Source organism: Pholis gunnellus, assembly GCF_910591455.1.
Source record: "Pholis gunnellus genome assembly, chromosome: 15".
Taxonomy (NCBI): Eukaryota; Metazoa; Chordata; class Actinopteri; order Perciformes; family Pholidae; genus Pholis; species Pholis gunnellus.
In genome coordinates, this window is record NC_136542.1 from 16,105,553 (window position 1) to 16,125,009 (window position 19,457).

Genomic DNA, 19,457 nt, shown 5'->3' on the forward strand with positions numbered 1-19,457 from the left:
CTTTGTGAAAACGTCTCACTATGAACACAGAATTGACCCCAGTGGCTTACTGGGACATTTAAATGGAATGAACCATATCAAGTGTTAGAAGTTACAGCTGTGCTTTTACTGCCATGACAAACAACATGTCTGCTGGGAAAAAAGGTTTATTGTGCATGGCTAAGCACTGTGAAGTGGAATTAATTAAACACATGCTAGCGAGCTAAGCACATAGCTGGTAAGCTAACTGTTGCTAATCCAATCTGTATTTACTGCCTGAGTATGGTAAATAGTAAATAGTTGCTTGAAAAGCTAAAATTACAATTCAGCTAACTAGCTAACACAAGTAAGAACTAACAATAGTAGGAACCATAATGAATATACTAGACTATCAAGACACTAATCGACACAAATATCATGATACAGCCATGGTTTGTTATAGTTATCTTTTGTAATCTGCTTTAAGAAACTCTGTTCAACAAACGTATATGCAAAAAATGTAAAGTCAACATCATTAGACCATTAACTATAACATCAACTAAAATAAACTCACTTACTACAATTACCTAAATCACAGAAATCCACAAATTTAAAAATAACAAAAACGTTAATCTTCTATCGTTCTGAGGACGCTTCTTATCTTGTTCCGTCTAAGGTCTTTGGTTGGTGGCAAACGGCAGGTGACGTCAAGCTCAGAGAAAACGCTGCCAAATTACTGCACTGTAATTGGCTGATTCAACACAACGGGCGGGGACCGCGCTTTTTGCGGTAGCGGATTGGTCGGCCCTGCTGTCGGTCAATCCTCCCCTCCTGCTGGTCGCACACAGTCAGGTTGATGGAGAGGAGAGAGGAGAGGTAGAGAGACGTGGTTAAGATGTAGCAAACAACGGAAACATTTATTTTTTAACATTCTCTGTCTGCCTCTACCGCGCATTTGACTTTTCTCAACTTTGTTTACTTTACTTTTCGTATTTCACGACCGTTTTCCCGCTTTACGGTCAGAGTCTTGTATCCCTGGAAACGCGAACAACTGTCCTGCGAAGTTTGGATCAAGTGTTACACCTTCAACCGGAAAATAAACTGCATATGTACCCTCCACGCTAACGGAACGGCCACCGTGGTGCATATGGGCGTTTGTGGAAGTATTTCGAAAAGTTTTTATTCATATTTAACGCTTTACATTTTAAACCCAGTGTTTAGGGAAACGGGACAGCGCGAGACAATAGTGGTGTGAGAGAGAGCTCGTGCAGGGGGGGAATCGATGCCTCGCGGGGGCTTTGTTCTGTCCGCGAGCCTGCTGTGGATATCGACTGACCGACCGGTGGATTTATGATTGCTTGGTGATTGATAAACGGACTCGGGAGCCGTTGGAACAACCATGGACATGACTCTGTCCGAGTTGCTGGCCACTTTCATGGAGTCGCCGCTGGTGGTGTGGGTGAGTGAGAGCAGCACGCGCGCACACGCACATATACACACACACACACAGTTGTGCGGTGATGCACGCGACTTGCCGACTCGTGTCTCTGTTGTACTTTCCCTTTGCTGTTTCTCTCAGTTCGGCTACACTTAGAAGAACTACCCGACTAACTCGTAGAAAAACAAAGTACTTTGACCTCTAATGTACCATTATGTAGTACTTTGCTCTCTGGTGCACCATTAACTCATTTACTGACACTGCTCAGACAGATGCATTACAGTGACAGGGGGAAGATTTTCAGTATAAAAGCCTCCGATAAACTGTATATTTAGAGATGTTGGTTTGTGTCTCTGGGACTTTCCACGTTTAGATCTGATACTACCAAACAGAAAAAAGTGAATTCTGTGTTTCTTCTGCTTCACCGGCCACAGTCCTTCAGTTACCTCTGTTTCTTTACCTCTTTATCATCTTTTTCCATTAAAATCATTATGTGCACTAAAGTTTTCCACCCAGTAGACCCAAGTATTCTCAGCGTGTGAGTGATTGTAGCTGCCTTGCATGTCCCTGGTCCAAAGGGGTGAATGTGTTGAAAACAACTTAGTCCATCTGAGCCAACAGCACAGCAGCTGATTTCCCTAATCCAGCACAGCTTTAAGCACCAACTAATGTCAACTGAATCCAATGTAAAGCAGCGTTATTTTACCCAACTGCAAACTTATATTTATATATTTGTTTTACAGTGCTTTTCTGTGAAAAGAAGTTTCATAACATTAACAGGAAGCAACAAAAAAAGTTGGATAAAATCTATTCATTCCTTAGTAGACTTTACTTTAGATATCAGTGTCCTCAGAGTCCGTTGTAATGCTTCTGCTGGCCCACAATGGGCTTCCAGTCCGGACTGTGACGACCCACACGAAGCAGTCAACAGGTTATTAACTCTGTGGTACTTCCTGTTTCCCTGTGACCACGTCCTGTTGACCTGACCGCTCAACCAACAGTTTCTCCCAGCTTTGGGAGGGAGGTTTTGTCGGAGTCAGACAATCAGACTCAGTGGCCAGCGGCGGATCAGACTGTGGTTGTACTGGGCAGCTTCCAGCTGTGTCACTGTGTGAGCGCCAGCAGGGCCTTCAACAGAGAGCATTACTCTCAGCAAACACAGAAAAACTCAATAATTAAGGGTTTAAAAAAGATGAAATATGGAATGTATTGCATTTTAATTCCAGCATAGCTCTGAAAGAAAGGTTCAAGTCTATCTTAAAACATTGCTGACATGCCCATAAATACAATAACGGGGTTTTTGGTGTCTGTTATTGTTCCTGCTGGCCATGAATAGATGCCCTCCAAACAAACCTCTGTGTATGCAATGGAAGACAATATCCACAGTCCTTTCTCTGTGCAAAGATGTATTCCAATGTTCAGCTGTCGTCTTTTTAATTACAAATGTGTCACTAACAAGGAAGGATTGCCCAGGTGATTCAGCAGGACGTCAGCCAGCATATTGAGTTGAAGGGGAAAAACGGATCAGTTGACGTGTAGCTGACTTCTCTTTGTGTCCCCAGGTGAGGACGCTGGGTCCTCTGGGTTCGTGCGACGACGCGGGCTCAGAGGAGCGCGTCGACATGTTCATGGAGCTGGTGGACGGCGTCTTCCTGCACAAGATCATGACACACATGTAAGTAACGCCACAGAGTGAGAGTTTAAACATTTCATTTGTATGAGTTGGCGGTTCTTTTGGCGTGTCTGGAGTGGGTTTATGAACAGCAAGTGAGTTAATCCAGTGTGTGTGTGTGTGTGTGTGTGTGTGTGTGTCTCTGTGTGTGTGTGTGTCTCTGTGTGTGTGTTTGTCTCTGTGTGTGTGTTTGTCTCTGTGTGTGTTGTGTGTCTGCGACCACATCCTGACGCGCTGGTTTCGGGTTGTAAACGTCACAGCCAGATGTGCTGCTGAAGTCTATATCACGACAAACAGGAGTAGAGTATGAGAGATCATTACCGGTCCCTTTAGAGCTGAGCTGCTGTCTGTTTGTGCTGTGAGTTAGGAATTACACCTGTTGCAGACAGGTAAGAGTGTGGGGCAATATCTCTCAGCATATTCAGTTTATACATATTTAGCTAAGCTAGAGACGCACTGAGAGAATCGGTCCCAGCTATGAAGGTGATGCAACCCTTGCTGACTCAGTAAGAGTGCAGGATGTCCATCTCTGACAGCAGAATGTGGTGTGATGAGGCTTATGTTAGTATGATACTTCTTACTGTACCAGGCTTTGTAAGTACGCTCGTGGTGATCATTGATGTGTCTTCAGAGGAGCTCTATGGCACTGAGGAATAAGATGTATCAGGCTTTGGATACACACACACAACACTTGTTAGTAGGACACGTTCATTGTTGGCTTTGCTCTTTTCATGGGATTTGTTGACAATAAAATATCTATACGCATATCCCTTTAATTCTTTCTGGATTGGACAGACAGCATTTGGACCACAGGGACACTAATACTGTCCACAGTGATTAAAAACAAAACATACCCACTCCTCCCACCGGCCCTCTGGCCCCAATCAGACCACATGTTCATATGTTAGTTATTGTCTTCAGAAACAATGATAATCGCCCTATTGTTCCCCACACACTGAATGTAGGCTGGGCTATCTGGGGGGGGGGGGGGGGGGGGTGGATTAGGACTTGGTAGGGGTTTAGGGGAAAGTGGGTTACAGAGGGGGTGGCCGAGCCATGAGCAACATGACTGGAAAGCCACTCAGAGAGCGTCTGTAAATCAGTCAGTCAGAGAAGCAGTCAGTCTGTAAACCTATTCTCCTCTCTGGCCTTCTGAGCTGGAGCAGAACTTTGCAATGATATTGCAATTTAATGAGGACATCTTTAATGAACTGTGTTGGACTTGTGGACCGGGAATAAAACTAAAACAGGGTACATTTCCAGAAGAAAATGTAGCATTGCTGATTGTTAGCGGTTGAAACATTAGAAGAAGTAGGAAACATAGAGGCTGAAGTTGAAGTGGTAGTCAACATATACATTGGAATACATCTTTGCACAGAGAAAGGACTGTGGATATTGTCTTCCATTGCTTACACAGAGGTTTGTTTGGAGGGCATCTATTCATGGCTAGGAGGAACAATAACAGACACCAAAAACCCCGTTTTTTATATATATATATATATATATATATATATATATATATATATATAGAATAGTCTCCATTAGGCATCAAACTGACGGCATGTTTTTGTAAGTCAGCCAGACAGCGTTACCCCCCCCCCCTTCACATGCAAATCAGTCTGGCACGGGCGGATGTGTTGATGTGGGCATCCATCTCTCTCTCTCTCCAACACAACAGTTACCCTGCACTTGGAATGTGTGTAATTAACAAGTTCTTTGTCTTAAGAAGCAACAAGTAACGTCAATCTAATCTGTGATGTGTGTGTGTGTCTCCATAGCGACCCCAGCCCAACCAATCAGAGGCTGAACAAGAACGTGAACAACGACGTGTCTCTTCGCCTCTACAACCTGACCGTTCTCACCAGACACATCAGGACGTACTACCAGGTATGCACACACACACACACACACACACACACACACACACACACACACACACACACACACACACGCACACACACACGCACACACACCATGCTAATGGCAACATGCATGGGTCAAACTGTAGCAGTCTAGATTGTATTCTTATTTTGCCCCCCCCCCATGCTAAAAAGTCTTAACTAAGTAGAATTACTGTAAAACTTCATGAACACCAAAATATAATACATTCAAATGTATCAGCATGGTAAACAAGAGAGACACAAAACAAGTAGTGAATGTGTGTCCTTTCCTCATTTTTAATATTTAGTCCATCATGGTCCAAAGCTTGTTGTGACATTTTTCACGTGAAGTCCTTTTTATTCTTGGTCTGAAACCCACACTTAAACTGGCACAGACAATATGTCCTCCTCCTTCTCTGTGTCGTTGGGTCTGCTTGTTTTCGTTACCTCGCTGGCTACGAGATGAAAGTGTCTCCCTGTGGGTTTTTTCGGGTGATAAAGAGAGGTGTCGGTGTGTGTCGTCAACCGTCTCAGAGCTAGATCAAATGAATGACTCGTAATTGATATGATATTCCATAACGTAAGTATTTAAAAGTAGTAGCTCATACTGGTTTAAATGCACAATTTGATAATATTTCCCATCTATGCTGAGCAAACGTTTTGTGTAGTCACATAAATACAACAGTTGATTTGGGTGAATATAATTATATTATATTAACTGCAGTTGTATTATCTGCCAATCAATTGCTCATTATTCTGCCATTTGTAGGTAATGTATTATGTAGTATGTTTTTAAACCAATATTACTAAAGTTTTACTTGGTTTGAGTGTCTGGAGATCAAGCTGTTAATGTCTCCTCAGCCTTCATGTTGGCCTTCATCATTGTCATGTGTGTGTCTTCTGATGTGTGTGTTTCAGCTTGGAAGTTTTGAAAAATGGAACGGGCTTATGCAGACACACACACATTCGTATTCCTAAACCACATACACGTGATTTGGAGGTATAACCAAACTGTCAGCCTCTAGTTTCCCCACATCAACAGATGGAGCTCTGAATGGCTTTGTTTTCTGACTTACAGGCAAAAAACTACTAATTTGTCCCATGACAAATAATGACATAATGACTTTCAGAACCAGGGGATTCCTAGACAGCAGGCAAAAACACTACATAATCCAGAAAGGGTTGCATATCATATGAAAGTATCTTACTACGTGCAAGCAATACACTCCCCATCACTGGGTACATTTCCAGAAGAAAATGTAGCATTGCTGATTGTTAGCGGTTGAAACATTAGAAGAAGTAGGAAACATAGAGGCTGAAGTTGAAGTGGTAGTCAACATATAGTTTTATATATATAGAGAGGGGTTAGAGCTCAGAGAAAGTGTGTGTCAACAGGACATGACTGCAGCTCTGCCAAATCAACTGCATCTGAGCTCCTTATCTCTTGATTTATTCCACAAAAGACACACATGCCTCTGAGCAACGAGCTGTGATTAGCTTTGAGAGGACGCTTACATTACATCATGTGCCTGTCATCAGTACACACACACACACACACACACACACACACACACACACACACACACACACACACACACACACACCCCTGTGTATCATTGCCAACACTTTTCTCTCTGTAATACAGTGGAAGCCTCTGGCAGTGTTGGATGATAATTATGACTGATAGGTCATGTAAAGGTGTGCATTACCTAACATTATCATTATCAATCCACTTGAGTAGGCTGCTTCACCCACAGGTGGCTTCTTTGTGCTCGTTCTGTGTCCGTCGATGGCAGCCATGACCGTTTCTCCTTGTGTGAGTACGACACGAGGTCGCCTGAGGAACCACAAAGATTATAAGACGCAACATAAAAGAGAAAAAGAGGGGTTTATAGTTATGTTTAAAAATATCAATATTATCAGCTCCTTGGAGATAATAATAATGGGTAACCAGTGTAAGGACTTTAAAATAGTCTTTGGTCTTGAAGGATGGATCAAGGAAGTACTGAACTGTAATGAGCCTGTGAAAATGGCATACTGATTTAGGAATCTCTGAAAAGCTGTGATACCACATGGAAACCTTTTCTCCTTGGTTTTACACACTTGGTTTTAGAATGCATCTTGGTTAGTTAGATCAAAAGTGGAACGTTTTTATTTGAAGCGTAAACGACAACCAATGATGTGACCCGATCACTCAAACCACTTGGCGAAGGAATCTGGGCTTGACCACAAATCCTTTGTAGTGTAAACACTAATGCTACCTGATGCAAAGCAGAGGGATGTTACGAGTGAGTCAAACATCTTGTGGAGGTTTGGTTTGCCGGGAACACGTCAAGGAAAAGACCCGGTATCATTTTGATTTCTTCTTCTTTTAATTTATGGCGGTCAGACTAGGAACAGGAAGTGATGCGCTGCCTCCTACCGGTTACAAACAAACACACGTTGTCTCTGTAAACAGAAGTGATGAAGCCTTTGTGTCCAGTGTCTCACAGAATACAGTAAAACACTGGGCATGTGTCGCTCATGCAGATCAGACAACAACAAAGGCCACATCTGCTGCTACTAGTGTATGTGTGTGTGTGTGTGTGTGTACTTGGTAAAGTGGGTCATTCTGGGCAGTATGGGGTTAATCTGTCCATGATGGTTAATCTCTAACCACGGTCAAACACCCTGGCCTCAACACACACATGCACACCTCATAGTACAACCGTAAGTCAATGAGTTGTGAGCCTCAGTATGCCACTTAGTTCAGGATCAGCCATAACGACACACACACACACACACACGTATGTATATCCAGCTGTTCATAAGGGGCTAGGCGTTGGCTTTCTCCTAATTAGATGATGTCTCTGCAGACACACAGGCTGATCCAGTGACTCCTCCCAGTCTCCCCAGTGAAAAAGCAGAGAGTGTGTGTGTGTGTGTGTGTGTGTGTGTGTGTGTGTGTGTGTGTGTGTGTGTGTGTGTGTGTGTGTGTGTGTGTGTGTGTGTGTGTGTGTGTGTGTGTGAGAAGAGGGGGTGTCCGTCACCTCCCTTCTGTTCCGTCTCTATTGTACAAAGCACAGTAACCTGATACCACAACCTCTGAATACTAAGCTGTTAACTCTCTTCACTCCTGCTGGGTTTTCTGTTGGAATAAGTAACCAATTCATTGTTTGACAGAAAATCAATCCAAGACAGTAAAATGACCACTTGGTGGTGATAGCCTGTCAAATGTGAGGATTACCATTTACAATGTTTAATAACATTGTAGACGGAAACCTACAAAGTAGCCAATCCTCACTGACTGGAGAAGCTGCGCCTAGAGGCTGGTTGGCATTTTTCTTTGATAAATGACTTAAAGGCTCAGAAGGCAACTTTTATGAAAATCACTTTTTTGTCATATGTGCTGAAACTGTCATTAGAACAGACATTATAACAACCACGAGCGACAAAAGCAACAGAACCAAAGCCGAGCGTGGCCCGCTACACTGCTGCAGAGTCGCGGTTGAATTGTTGCGTTTATTGGCACTAAGAACTGGTTTTCAGAACCTGGGGAAACAAAAACAGGATTGGTTGACGCTTCACCGCGTCATTGGAGCACTGAAACAATTGAGACCGGCTCCACTTTGATCTGTAGGCCGACACGCCCATCACACTAGGAAGTCCACTCACCTTTTAAACAATTAATTAATTAACAAAATTGTCGGTTATTCTTTTTCCGTCATTGACTAATCGATTAATTGTTTCAGCTCCAGTTTATAGTATGCCCACTTTTTCAGTTACCACTTTACGTAAGAACCATTATAAATCGGATGCACATGGCAGTTTAAGTGGCACGATGATTACATTTAGTCAAGAGCACAAGTCCCAACATGTGAACCGGTGCCAATATTCTTCGTTTGCACTGAGACAGATACAGATTTCACACTAGAGAGACGGACAGCGCTACAGTGACAAAGACCAAATGACAAAGCGCTCGATTGTTTGGATAAAATGGAATGCTTCATCCAGAGGTTGGTCAGATTACAAATGTTTGCAGGCTGTCAATGGCAAGCAATACAATCAACCTCTTTTATTGCCTCAACATTAAACTTCCATGAGTGTGAGGAATTTTTTAGAACGTATACCAGCTGTAGTAGCTCTACTGTTGGTGTAAAATGAAAAGAAAGAAAATAAATGTCAATGCAGACATCACTGTGTTTGTTTCTCTCTTTCTATCTGAGTGTCGGTGATACTGTGAAACTGTGGCTCTTGTGAAAGACGTTTTTATTGTTGTGTAGTAACGTAAGCAGAGCTCTCCCCCTTCACTTTACTCCTTGGTCACCATGGGAACAGCAGAACAAAGCTGAGCCTACGTGGGATGTTTTGAACTCCATATCCTCTGGCCTACTTCGTACTCACTCGCCCTGGCCGGGTGGATTGTGATATTGTGTGTGTGTGTGTGTGTGTGTGTTGACCCTGGTCAAACCCGTCGACAGTGTTTTATTGCCTCTAACTAACTGCTGTTTTAATGTGTGTGTGTGTGCTGGAGGGGTGAGGCTGCACCGTGACGTTACTACAGATCTGATCTGGATATAACTTGAGGAATAACAGCACACCTACACATGTTTTTAAAGTGATAAACTACATTATATGACTTTACTTTGATGAAACACATCAGTGCTGGAGTTAATATTGATATTTCTTTCCAAATGTATAAAAAAACAATTCTGCATTTCATAGTTTAAAATGGCTCAATACGCCATCCACTGTTTTCAAGCACAGCTCATATAGCGGCTGGCTAGTTAGCTAGCTAACCCTCCATGTTATCGTGCTAATGTTACGCTGGTTACAGAAAATGAGCAGAACAGCTGGGTGTGTGTTCCCCGCTGCTAGGAGACTACAGCCGGGTGTTGGGTTAGCGCTGGCTGAAGCTCAGCTGCTTCCTCCCTGAAGCTTAGAGCAGTTAGCCAGCGGCTCGGAGTTGACCCTAATTAAACCACCATCACTCCTAAAGACACACACACCTTATTCAAGGATTAACACAACATTATAGTTTTCTGGTTATCAGAAAGCTGACAGGCTTCATCTCAAGCATTTCAGTTAAGAATTCACTCTCTGGGGCTTTTATTTTGAAATGGGGTGTGTGTGTGTGTGTGGGGGGGGGGGGGGGGACAGAGACAGAATCATAATGTTGGATAAACACAAACAGGTTATTAAATGACAGGCTTCATCACAAGCATTTCAGTTAGAATTCATTCCGTGGGGCTTTTATTTTAATATGGTGGGGGGGGGGGGGTGGTCCTCTAAAAGTCTCCAAGACCTGAATGACTATGAGAGAGAGGAGTGTGTGTGCACATGTGTCTGTGAGTCTGTGTGTTTATCAACATCACTAATTAGAAACACCTTTGTGCCTGCAGGCTTTAAATGTAGATGAAACTATGAAAAACCTCTCAAACAAATCATCAAAACCCCCTTAACCGTAGCTCCTATTGCTCCGATATTAATACATGAGTCTGATTAAAATGTGTGTGTGTGTGTGTGTGTGTGTGTGTGTGTACTAGTGAGAGCTCAGATCTATAGATATTCTCCTGCAGCAACATCACCAGCAGGATCTAACACTTAAAACTGACAAGGGATCAATAGAGCCTGCTACATGACCCATTTATACACACACACACGCGCTGGGCCTGAATCCATGGCCCACTAACACACTGGGCTCACATTTCTAATCCCAGATCAATAACATGGTGGCGGCTAACACAAGATGTGACTTTAACTGAGCCGCTGGGTTCTGTGCTCCACAACTTGGACACCACTTTAAATCACAACCAGTAATGGGAGACGATGCTGTTTTTTTTCTGGGAATATTATTCCGTTATAAAAAAGATAAAATGGGCAAAACTGTATTTGGGTCAGCCATTCAAATGTATCTTATTGCCAATACAGCTTTGTTGGATTCTGCATATGAACTAATATCAAAACAGTTTTTTTAAGTTTGAGGCAGTTGATTGATAATTACTTTAAACTAGTGCTGGGCCCGTTGAAACATGCCTGTTGAGAGTGGTCTGAATGCTTGGCCCGCTCTTAAACAACTTCACGCGTGGCACGGAGCTTCCTTGGGTCAGCAACACACCTGCCATGACACAGTTACGTCACACACCCAAGTCGTGGCTACTCGCGGTCAGAAACGCCGGCTCATGTGTAGCCCAAGTTGACTAAAATGGGTGATGGCGTGGCTCTAAATCAGTCATCAGAAGATGGACCCATCAAGGGACAGTGGAAACATATTTTCATGTTGCAATAATTGACCCCCTTGAAGTTGCATAGTTTAATAATATAGCTTATTTTATGTACATCCTTTGTTATTGATTTATTCAGTTTGTGACTCAAACCCACAAACTATATAATATAATTATTAACGCCAACCGGTACTGATTATTCAACTATGAAACATTCAAGTTGAAATCAAACTAGACACACTAGTGTTACAAGATGTTATGTGATAATACGTCATAATGCTAATGTTTTCAACTGGGATTTATGTCATAACATTAGCACAAAGTCTGTTATGATGTTTGACAGTGTAGAGTCTGATCAACCTTTCCTCTGGGAACACCCATGTAATATTTAAGCCACACTTTAGATTTAGCCAAAGCTGATTTTCTAATATCTATATTGAGTTTTCAGTAGATATTTTTTTAAACAGTATCAGTTGATGGATTGGAAAACCAACACATCAATCAAGATATCCTCCCACTTGCTCTGTGAGAGTTTATTTGGTTTCGTTTAATGTTGTCGTCAACTCAATCTGCAGTGTCTCCATGAAACAAGCAAAACGTTGTATGCAAAGCCTCCAGACTGACGGTGTGTTTCAGCTGAATGCCCGCTGCGCCTTCAAGACATCTGGTAGCCAGCCTGCATGTTTTATTCACACTGTGTGTGTGTGTGTGTGTGTGTGTGTGTGTGTGTGTGTGTGTGTGTGTGTGTGTGTGTGTGTGTGTGTGTGTGTGTGTGTGTGTGTGTGTGTGTGTGTGTGTGTGTGTGTGTGTGTGTGTGTGTGTGTGTGTGATCGACAGAGGGAGACTGCAGGGTCTCTCGTTACCTCCTGGTGTATGGGCTGGTGTAACAGTATCTGCAGGTATACGCCGGCTACCTCAAAGCTGTAGCCGTGGTGTAAGCCGATGACACTCTAGACCAGAGCTCTGTATCTCTGATCATGAAGTTGTGACTGTGACCGTGTGAGTGGGTTTTTCCAATCCATAATAACCATGGAAACGGCATCAACTCGCATGTGAATTTTGACATCTTTCCCTAAAGTGATAAGGTGTGCGTGTGTGTGCTTTTGAGTGTATTATTCCAGCCAGCCTCTCCCTGCTGACAGTCACTTCCCTCATCCCACAACACCCAGATCTAACACACACACACACACACACACACACACACACACACACACACACACACACACACACACACACACACACACACACACACACGCACGCTTCCCTTCTCCTTAGCCAGACAGAGGTTGTCAATATGTCTCCTCCCATGTGTCCTTTCTTTAAACCTGATGTCTTCCTATGTGACCTTATTCCACTGTCATATTTCCTCATCCCAAAACAACTTGCTTTGACAGTCAAATGAAATGTTTTGATAAAGACACTGCACCTCTGAGGGTTAATTAGAAAATAAAATGAAAGTGTTTTCATTTGTCTAAAAGTCTCTCTTCCTGTCTGGACAATCAGGTGTGTTTTGGGGGACAGGAGATGATGTTCTGGAATGGAAAGCATTCCCTCCTAGAGGGCTGTGTCTTTCCTGACTCAGACACACACACACTCTCTCTATCGACAGCAGGGTGTTTCCTGTTGGCTGCTCGCCTATACACACACACACACACACACACCCCCCCACACACACACACACACACACACACAAACATGTAGGTGCACAAGTCTGGGTCAGTTGGTGGCTGAACTTTGATTCCTTTCCTCTTGAATCATCAAAGCCCAACAGTTACATTTTCATAACTTGTATCGGCTGATTTACTTTATCATTGATGTAAACTGGCCAACAAACTACAATAAAGACATGATCAAGTTAATTTATATACACACTTTGCATATGCTTGCTATGTCTTTATGTATAAATAGTAACTTCTGTGTTGGCACCAGTAGTTTGAACAAATTGGCCCCAAAATGATGATTGGATTCTTTTTCCTTCTCAAATGCTGATATCAGCCTAAACAATCCAGCATCTTTCAGGCTCTAATACCAAGGACCCACCTCAATGCTTTTGCTGCCCCCAGTTGGTGTCCGATGGACAGTTTTGAAAGTGACTGCCTTTTGCTCGGTTATCATTGGGACCATGAAATTGCTAATGTAGTTGTTCTTTTCCTCTCTGTCCAAACAACCCCCATCTCCCTCTTCTCTGCTGCAGGAGACCTTACAGCAGTTAATAGTCATGCCCCTTCCTAACATCCTCTGCATCGCCAAGGATCCCATATCAGGTAACATACTGTCTGAGGGAAGTTACATGATGGCCATTGATGAAAGTTCGTAATTTAGTAAAGAAGTAACACATTGTTTTTTTAAAGATTTAAGAATAGTAGAGTTCAAAACGGTGGTCACTCCAGGCGCCGTCTGCATTTGGTTGCTCCTAAAGTAGTGTTATTATGAGTGAGGCAAAGGTCCTTAAAGATACACACACAGGATTTATCTCATGTAATTTCTGTGTTCGTTTATGGACATAAATAATATTGTTGAAGTAGAAGAATGATGCCTGAGGTCACCATCAACCTTTAGATCATTTCTTCAAACATTCAGTTCAAAGACTTGCTGTTTGACTTTTATTCAACTTTTCTCTCAAAGTGACTTTTCTTCTTATTCAGCTGTGTCGTGGTGGCTTGGGTTTGAAGTACTCTGTACTCCAAAAAGGTGTTGAATGTTAGCATGCGTTCTGATATACAACGTGTCTCTGTGTTGTGTTTCCTCCAGCTCAGAGCATGGAGCAGCTGAAAAGACTTTTGTTGCTGATACTAGGCTGTGCTGTCCAGGTAACACACACACGCACACACACAAGCCCAAACACATTAGCTTACTGTACCACCCAGTCTCTCAGCAGGAAGTCTGTTTGTGTCTATTTAGTTTTGCATGTCTGAGCACAGCGGTGCCTGCTGATACGGTGCAGGCTGGGACAGCAGGATCAAAATGGAGTCACATGGAGCTCCATCAATGGTTTATATATACAGTAATAACCATTAGTATTAAGGTGCTTTATAATGAATATGATGCCTGCTGGTCGGCACAGTTTGGCGCTTTAAAAGCCTTAAAGAATCAGCCAGATATGGCAAGTTAAGAGTTAATTGGGTTACCTGTAGTAAAAGAGGAGGGGCTAGTCATGTGGGAGGTGGGGGCGCAGGTGGTTTCTCCGTCTGTTTGTTTGTTCTGCTCTTTTTTGTCTCATTTTCCACTCTCCCATGGCTCAGAACCCACCAATGTGTCTTTTGGTTTAGCTTTGTTTTCCTTTGCACACGGCTGTTCTAGTTTCTCCCTTCATCGCTCCCGCCTTCCTAATTTCCCCTCCCTTTCCTTCACTCTTCCCTCTTTTTGCCTCTCCCTCCCTACCTGTACTGGTTCTACTGGTTCCAGGAAAGAGGCCACGGGGGAGTGATGAATGGAGAGACAGAGGGAGGGAGGGAGGGAGGGAGGGAGAGGTGGATAAAGCCACGTGCAAATATTGATGTAAATGTTGTACAAAATAAACACTTTTCCACCTCAGCAGTGCCAAACAAACTCGCACCCCTCACCATACATACTGCATTTCCCAGAGTCCTGTTCTGCTCGACACCAATGTGATGGCAACAAAGAGACATTAACAAGCACAGTTTTTATTCAAATGTGTTTGCTAATTTCATTTCCTGCTGTGTGTGTGCGTCAGTGTGAGCGTAAGGAGGAGATGATAGAGAAGATCAAGCTGCTGGACATTGAGACCCAAGCTGCCATCGTGTCTCACATCCAGGAGGTCAGTGGAGCGCAGTGTATCCTGGGGGAGATGAATGTCCTCTTTGAGCTTTTTATTGTCCTTCACTGACTAAAACGTTGTGTATGCACAAAGCCTGAAATATATATTTTTTTAATATTTAGTTTAAATTAATAGTTTTCTCTTCTCAAATGTGAATGTTTGCTGGTTGTCTTATTATCTATGGTAACAATCTCAATATTTTTGATCTCATTAATCTGTTCATGTTTTTATTTAAATAACTACTATTAACATTTCAAATGCTTGACTGCTTACACTGATTTCAAAGCGGTTGAAATGATTTTTCGAGATGTTGGTGAAAAAACTAGTCCGTGGCCTTGTAGGCCAGCTTCTATAGAAAGAAAAACAAAGACAATCTGTATTGGCCGATACGGCTCAACAATCAGCAACGTGTCAGCGGTAAAAAACCCTGATGGGGAATGTCTGAAAGTTGTATTTGCTTGTTTTTTTTCCGCCAATCTAATCCGTGACTTAAAACCATGATACGTTATGATCCATTGCACCCTTGTTCTCCGTCTATCTATCTTCGTATAGCATGAAGAGTCCAACATCAGCTGACATCAAAGAACAATAACCGCTCGCTCAGCAGTAATCACTTAAAGGCATTTTGTTCTGAATGTGATGTTTAATATAGCTCCTTTCTATCTCGGTCGTTACTCGCTGTGTGGACAAGCATTGTTCAAACTCGCACAACTTAACTGTTTTAAGATCCCGAGGTTTCCAATTGTGTCAAACGTCAAGTCAAGTTACAGCAAGTTATTTCAAATCAAGCATCAGCTGTAAAAAGTGTCACTTGGGTTTTAATATTTTTCCTAACGATATAAAAGTGCACTACTGTATACAGCCTGAATTCCTTTATGTTGTTTGTTGCAGGTGACCCACAACCAGCTGAATGTTCTGGACCTGTCCTGGCTGGAGGGAGGATCGGAGCTGGCTCACGAAGAGCTGGAACCTCTGTCCCGTAACATGGCCGAGTCGCTACAGCAACTCATCGACCAGAGAGACAAAGCCAGCGAGGTACTGTGACTCACACATTATTTTATAAACAATGATGGGAATATTTATTACACTTTAAATGCACGTTATTATTGTCTACTTCTTGTTTGGCTACATAGGTTTGATTATTGTAATAAACCCTCTGAACTCCAAGCAATTTTAGAGCATTTGTAAAAATATTTTTGCTCCTGTCCAGTTTTCTTCACCCTGAGCTAGTTTTTCACTGCGTTGTATACGTCCTGCAGCTCTATAGAAACAGCACAATTATGGCTAGAAGTAGAGAGGACTCAATTATGTCCTTTGTATGACATCTATGACATGTCATGACGCACATGCGGATGAAATTGGGAGAGAATCCGATCATTTTTCTAAATAAAACTTAAAAAAAATAAATCAATAAAACGGAAATAATATAATATTTATTCGGGTCCGTGGCCCGGTGGTTGGGGACCACTGCTTTAGCCTACATATTGAACTATTTACATGTGTTCAACCTTTCTGCTCTTTGTAAACTTTGTCACTGTTGGTCTCCAGTGGCGCTGAGGAGCACAGAATTTAATGTTTTTTACAGGATCTGGTTCGTGCAAATGGATTTTGGCAACATTTTAATTGAGATTAAAGTGATTTTGATGAAATATCACTATTTTAAGCTTAGATTTGGTTATTTTTAGAAATTCAATGATAATTTCTGTCTTAACAGTTTCCGGCTATGATTAATTGTATAATTTTAGGATTTTCTTCAAAGAAAAACCCTGTTGGCGGGTTGTGGGGTTCAAGTCCAATTTGTAATGTTAAATAGTGAAATGCTGTCTCAGAGGATAAATAAATCAGGAAACTTCTCAAATTTAAAGAAGAAAATCGGCTGTAACAATTCAATGGGAAAACAAGAATGAAATGTGAATTTAGCAAAAACACTTCTGCCTTCCAGGTGATTGTGGATCTGACCCAGGAGAGGGACTACCTGTTCAGTCAACAGCCCCAGGAAGGGTGCAGGAACCTGGGCATGAGCAGCCCAGAGCGTGGGCAGAGATCTGGGGGAGTGGGAGTAAATAACGGTGGATCGGCCTTGACTGTGCCAGGGCTGACCAAAGAGGAGAAGCAGCATCTGTCTGTGGAGCTCGCTGACACCAAAGCCAAGCTACGCAGATACAGACAAGAACTGTGAGTCTGGGTCACATGGCTGCTCGTAACGTGGAAGGTGTCTCTTATAGTGACAACCTCAAGTGGCTAAAGCAGCAGCTCATTGCTTACTGTTACACAGCAGTCCTAAAGGGTTCTGTGGGTATCGCTGGTTTATACTGTGGTGATACAACAGCAGCTGGTAGTCATTATATATGTAACACAGCGTATTATGCTGTCTAGTTCTGATAGATGTGCAATGTAATCACATAGGGGGATCCATCTATTTGCAGGTAAACTATACACTCCCACTTTACACGCAGCAACTGGAAGTCATTCTGCAGAATATACTGTCTGGATTCATTCACATAGCAATATTAAAGACTTGCTGTAAGTCTACTGTGTGTTTCTACAATGTCATTACTGTTAGTTTTCAAACTCTTCAATTACCATCAAGCTTTCTAGACATTACCAGGGCGTGGGGCTGATGATGCAACGTAATTAAGGATTGTAACGATTGAAGCTGAACTATTCATTTATTGTGTGCGTGTGTGCGTGTGTGTGTGTTTGTGTGTGTGTGTGCGCAGGGAGGAGAAGACAGAGCAGCTGATGGATTCAAAACATGAAGTGGAGCGACTGGATCAGGAGTTACAGAGACATAAACAAGAGGTCAGGACCCGTTAGAGAGAGATTGAGTAGATCGATATGACCGGAGGAAAAGCAGTTTGGACTGCAGGGTTTCTGACTAAAGGCCTTTTCATTTAGAATCATTTTTCATTGGAACAGTTGTTTTTGTCATGAGTCATTTGTCATTTGTTTGGAGCAAGGTTGATTTTCTTTTAGTTTTCTCATTGCGATTGGTGATCAACCAATCACGTTGTGTGGAACAGACATAACGTGACAACGTCAAATCTCTGGAAAAGAAATGATATATATATATATAAATAAAGGTGGACGGTAGCATTCTTCTCGTAACCCCCCATCTCCCCCCAAATGCCCATCTAGTCCTATCTAATACTTAGAATTTTTTGTTTTTTTTGGATGTGAGGATATGTGTGCACTTTCTGTCATGTTAAACTAAAGCATTAAAATTCAAAATGATATTGACGCATATGTGTATGTGTGTGGCTCAGAACCAGTCGTTGTCTTGTGAGGCTCGGTCGGTCCGAGTGTACCGGGACGAGGTGGACTCACTGAGGGAAAGAGCAGCGCGGGTCGACCGACTGGAGACTGAACTGACCAGGTGTAAAGAGAAGCTCAATGATGTTCACTTCTACAAGACCAGAATGGAGGTACACACACAGCTTCATGCTGCACATCAATATGTTACCATCATGTTCAGCTCTCCTGTCTGAAGACACTGTGAGAGACTCTGGATCTGTGAAGGTTCATTGGAAAAACTTATTTTCATGTTTTGATAGTTTTGGTATATTGTCACATCTTCCAATGTTGAGTGTTATGTTAAATGATCTTTTACTGCTGCAGTTGAAATGACTGGTTGACTTGTAACTGTACGATTTATGTTGACACTTCATAAAGAGTCAGCAGCAGACAGAGAAGATTTAAACAAGCTATGAAGATAGACCTGGCACCAGCAGTCCACTGAGAGAGTGTGTGTGTGTGTGTGTGTGTGTGTGTGTGTGTGTGTGTGTGTGTGTGTGTGTGTGTGTGTGTGTGTGTGTGTGTGTGTGTGTGTGTGTGTGTGTGTGTGTGTGTGTGTGTGTGTGTGTGTGTGTGTGTGTGTGGTGTCATACAGGAGCTTCGCGAGGACAACCTGACTCTAATGGAGACGAAGGTGCTGTTGGAGGAGCAGCTCTCCGCCTCCAGGGGACGCTGTGATAAACTGCACACGCTGGAGAAAGACAACCTGTTACTTCGAGCTAAAATACACGACCTGGAAATGGTATGACACAATGTCATTATCAGCAATTTATGAGTCAAAATGACATGTATCCGCTGTTTTAAAGTTTTTTTACACATTGAACTGAAACTCATTATTTGTGGCGTAAACATAACATATTCAGAATTTTCTTTTAAATCTATGGTTTTACATTACCAGCCCCAGATATCAGACCAAAATGATTGCCTATTATCACCCATATTAAAAAATATGATCGTGTGTGTGTGTGTGTTTGTGTGTTGAGCAGGAGAGGGACAATGAACGTCTGCGGTTGGAGGAGCTGGTGGAGGAGAACATGCTGCTGGAGATCGGACAGAAACAGAGTATGAACGAGTCGGCTCATCTGGGCTGGGAGCTGGAGCAGCTGACCAAGAACCATGACAACACTAACACAGAGAGTAAGACATGCTGTTATATTCTGTTCTACCTACTTCTATTTCTGTGTCCACACATGTTGTTTATTATATTTTGTCCAAACCAAATGATATATTCCTG

General features: G+C 42.6%; 1 protein-coding gene across 1 annotated transcript in view; it reads left to right on the forward strand.

The window, feature by feature from the left end:
• The first annotated feature begins 842 nt into the window (after positions 1–842).
• Positions 843–19,457, forward strand: part of ccdc88c (coiled-coil domain containing 88C) — a 41,452-nt gene continuing 22,837 nt past the window's right edge. Inside the window, exons 1-12 of the mRNA XM_079175027.1 lie at positions 843–1,417; positions 2,959–3,071; positions 4,847–4,955; positions 13,346–13,415; positions 13,903–13,961; positions 14,846–14,929; positions 15,821–15,964; positions 16,872–17,104; positions 17,650–17,731; positions 18,196–18,354; positions 18,819–18,965; positions 19,210–19,360. Of these exons, the coding sequence (XP_079031153.1) occupies positions 1,358–1,417; positions 2,959–3,071; positions 4,847–4,955; positions 13,346–13,415; positions 13,903–13,961; positions 14,846–14,929; positions 15,821–15,964; positions 16,872–17,104; positions 17,650–17,731; positions 18,196–18,354; positions 18,819–18,965; positions 19,210–19,360 (1,411 nt within the window). The 5' untranslated portion in view covers positions 843–1,357. The remainder of the gene's footprint in view (positions 1,418–2,958; positions 3,072–4,846; positions 4,956–13,345; positions 13,416–13,902; positions 13,962–14,845; positions 14,930–15,820; positions 15,965–16,871; positions 17,105–17,649; positions 17,732–18,195; positions 18,355–18,818; positions 18,966–19,209; positions 19,361–19,457) is intronic.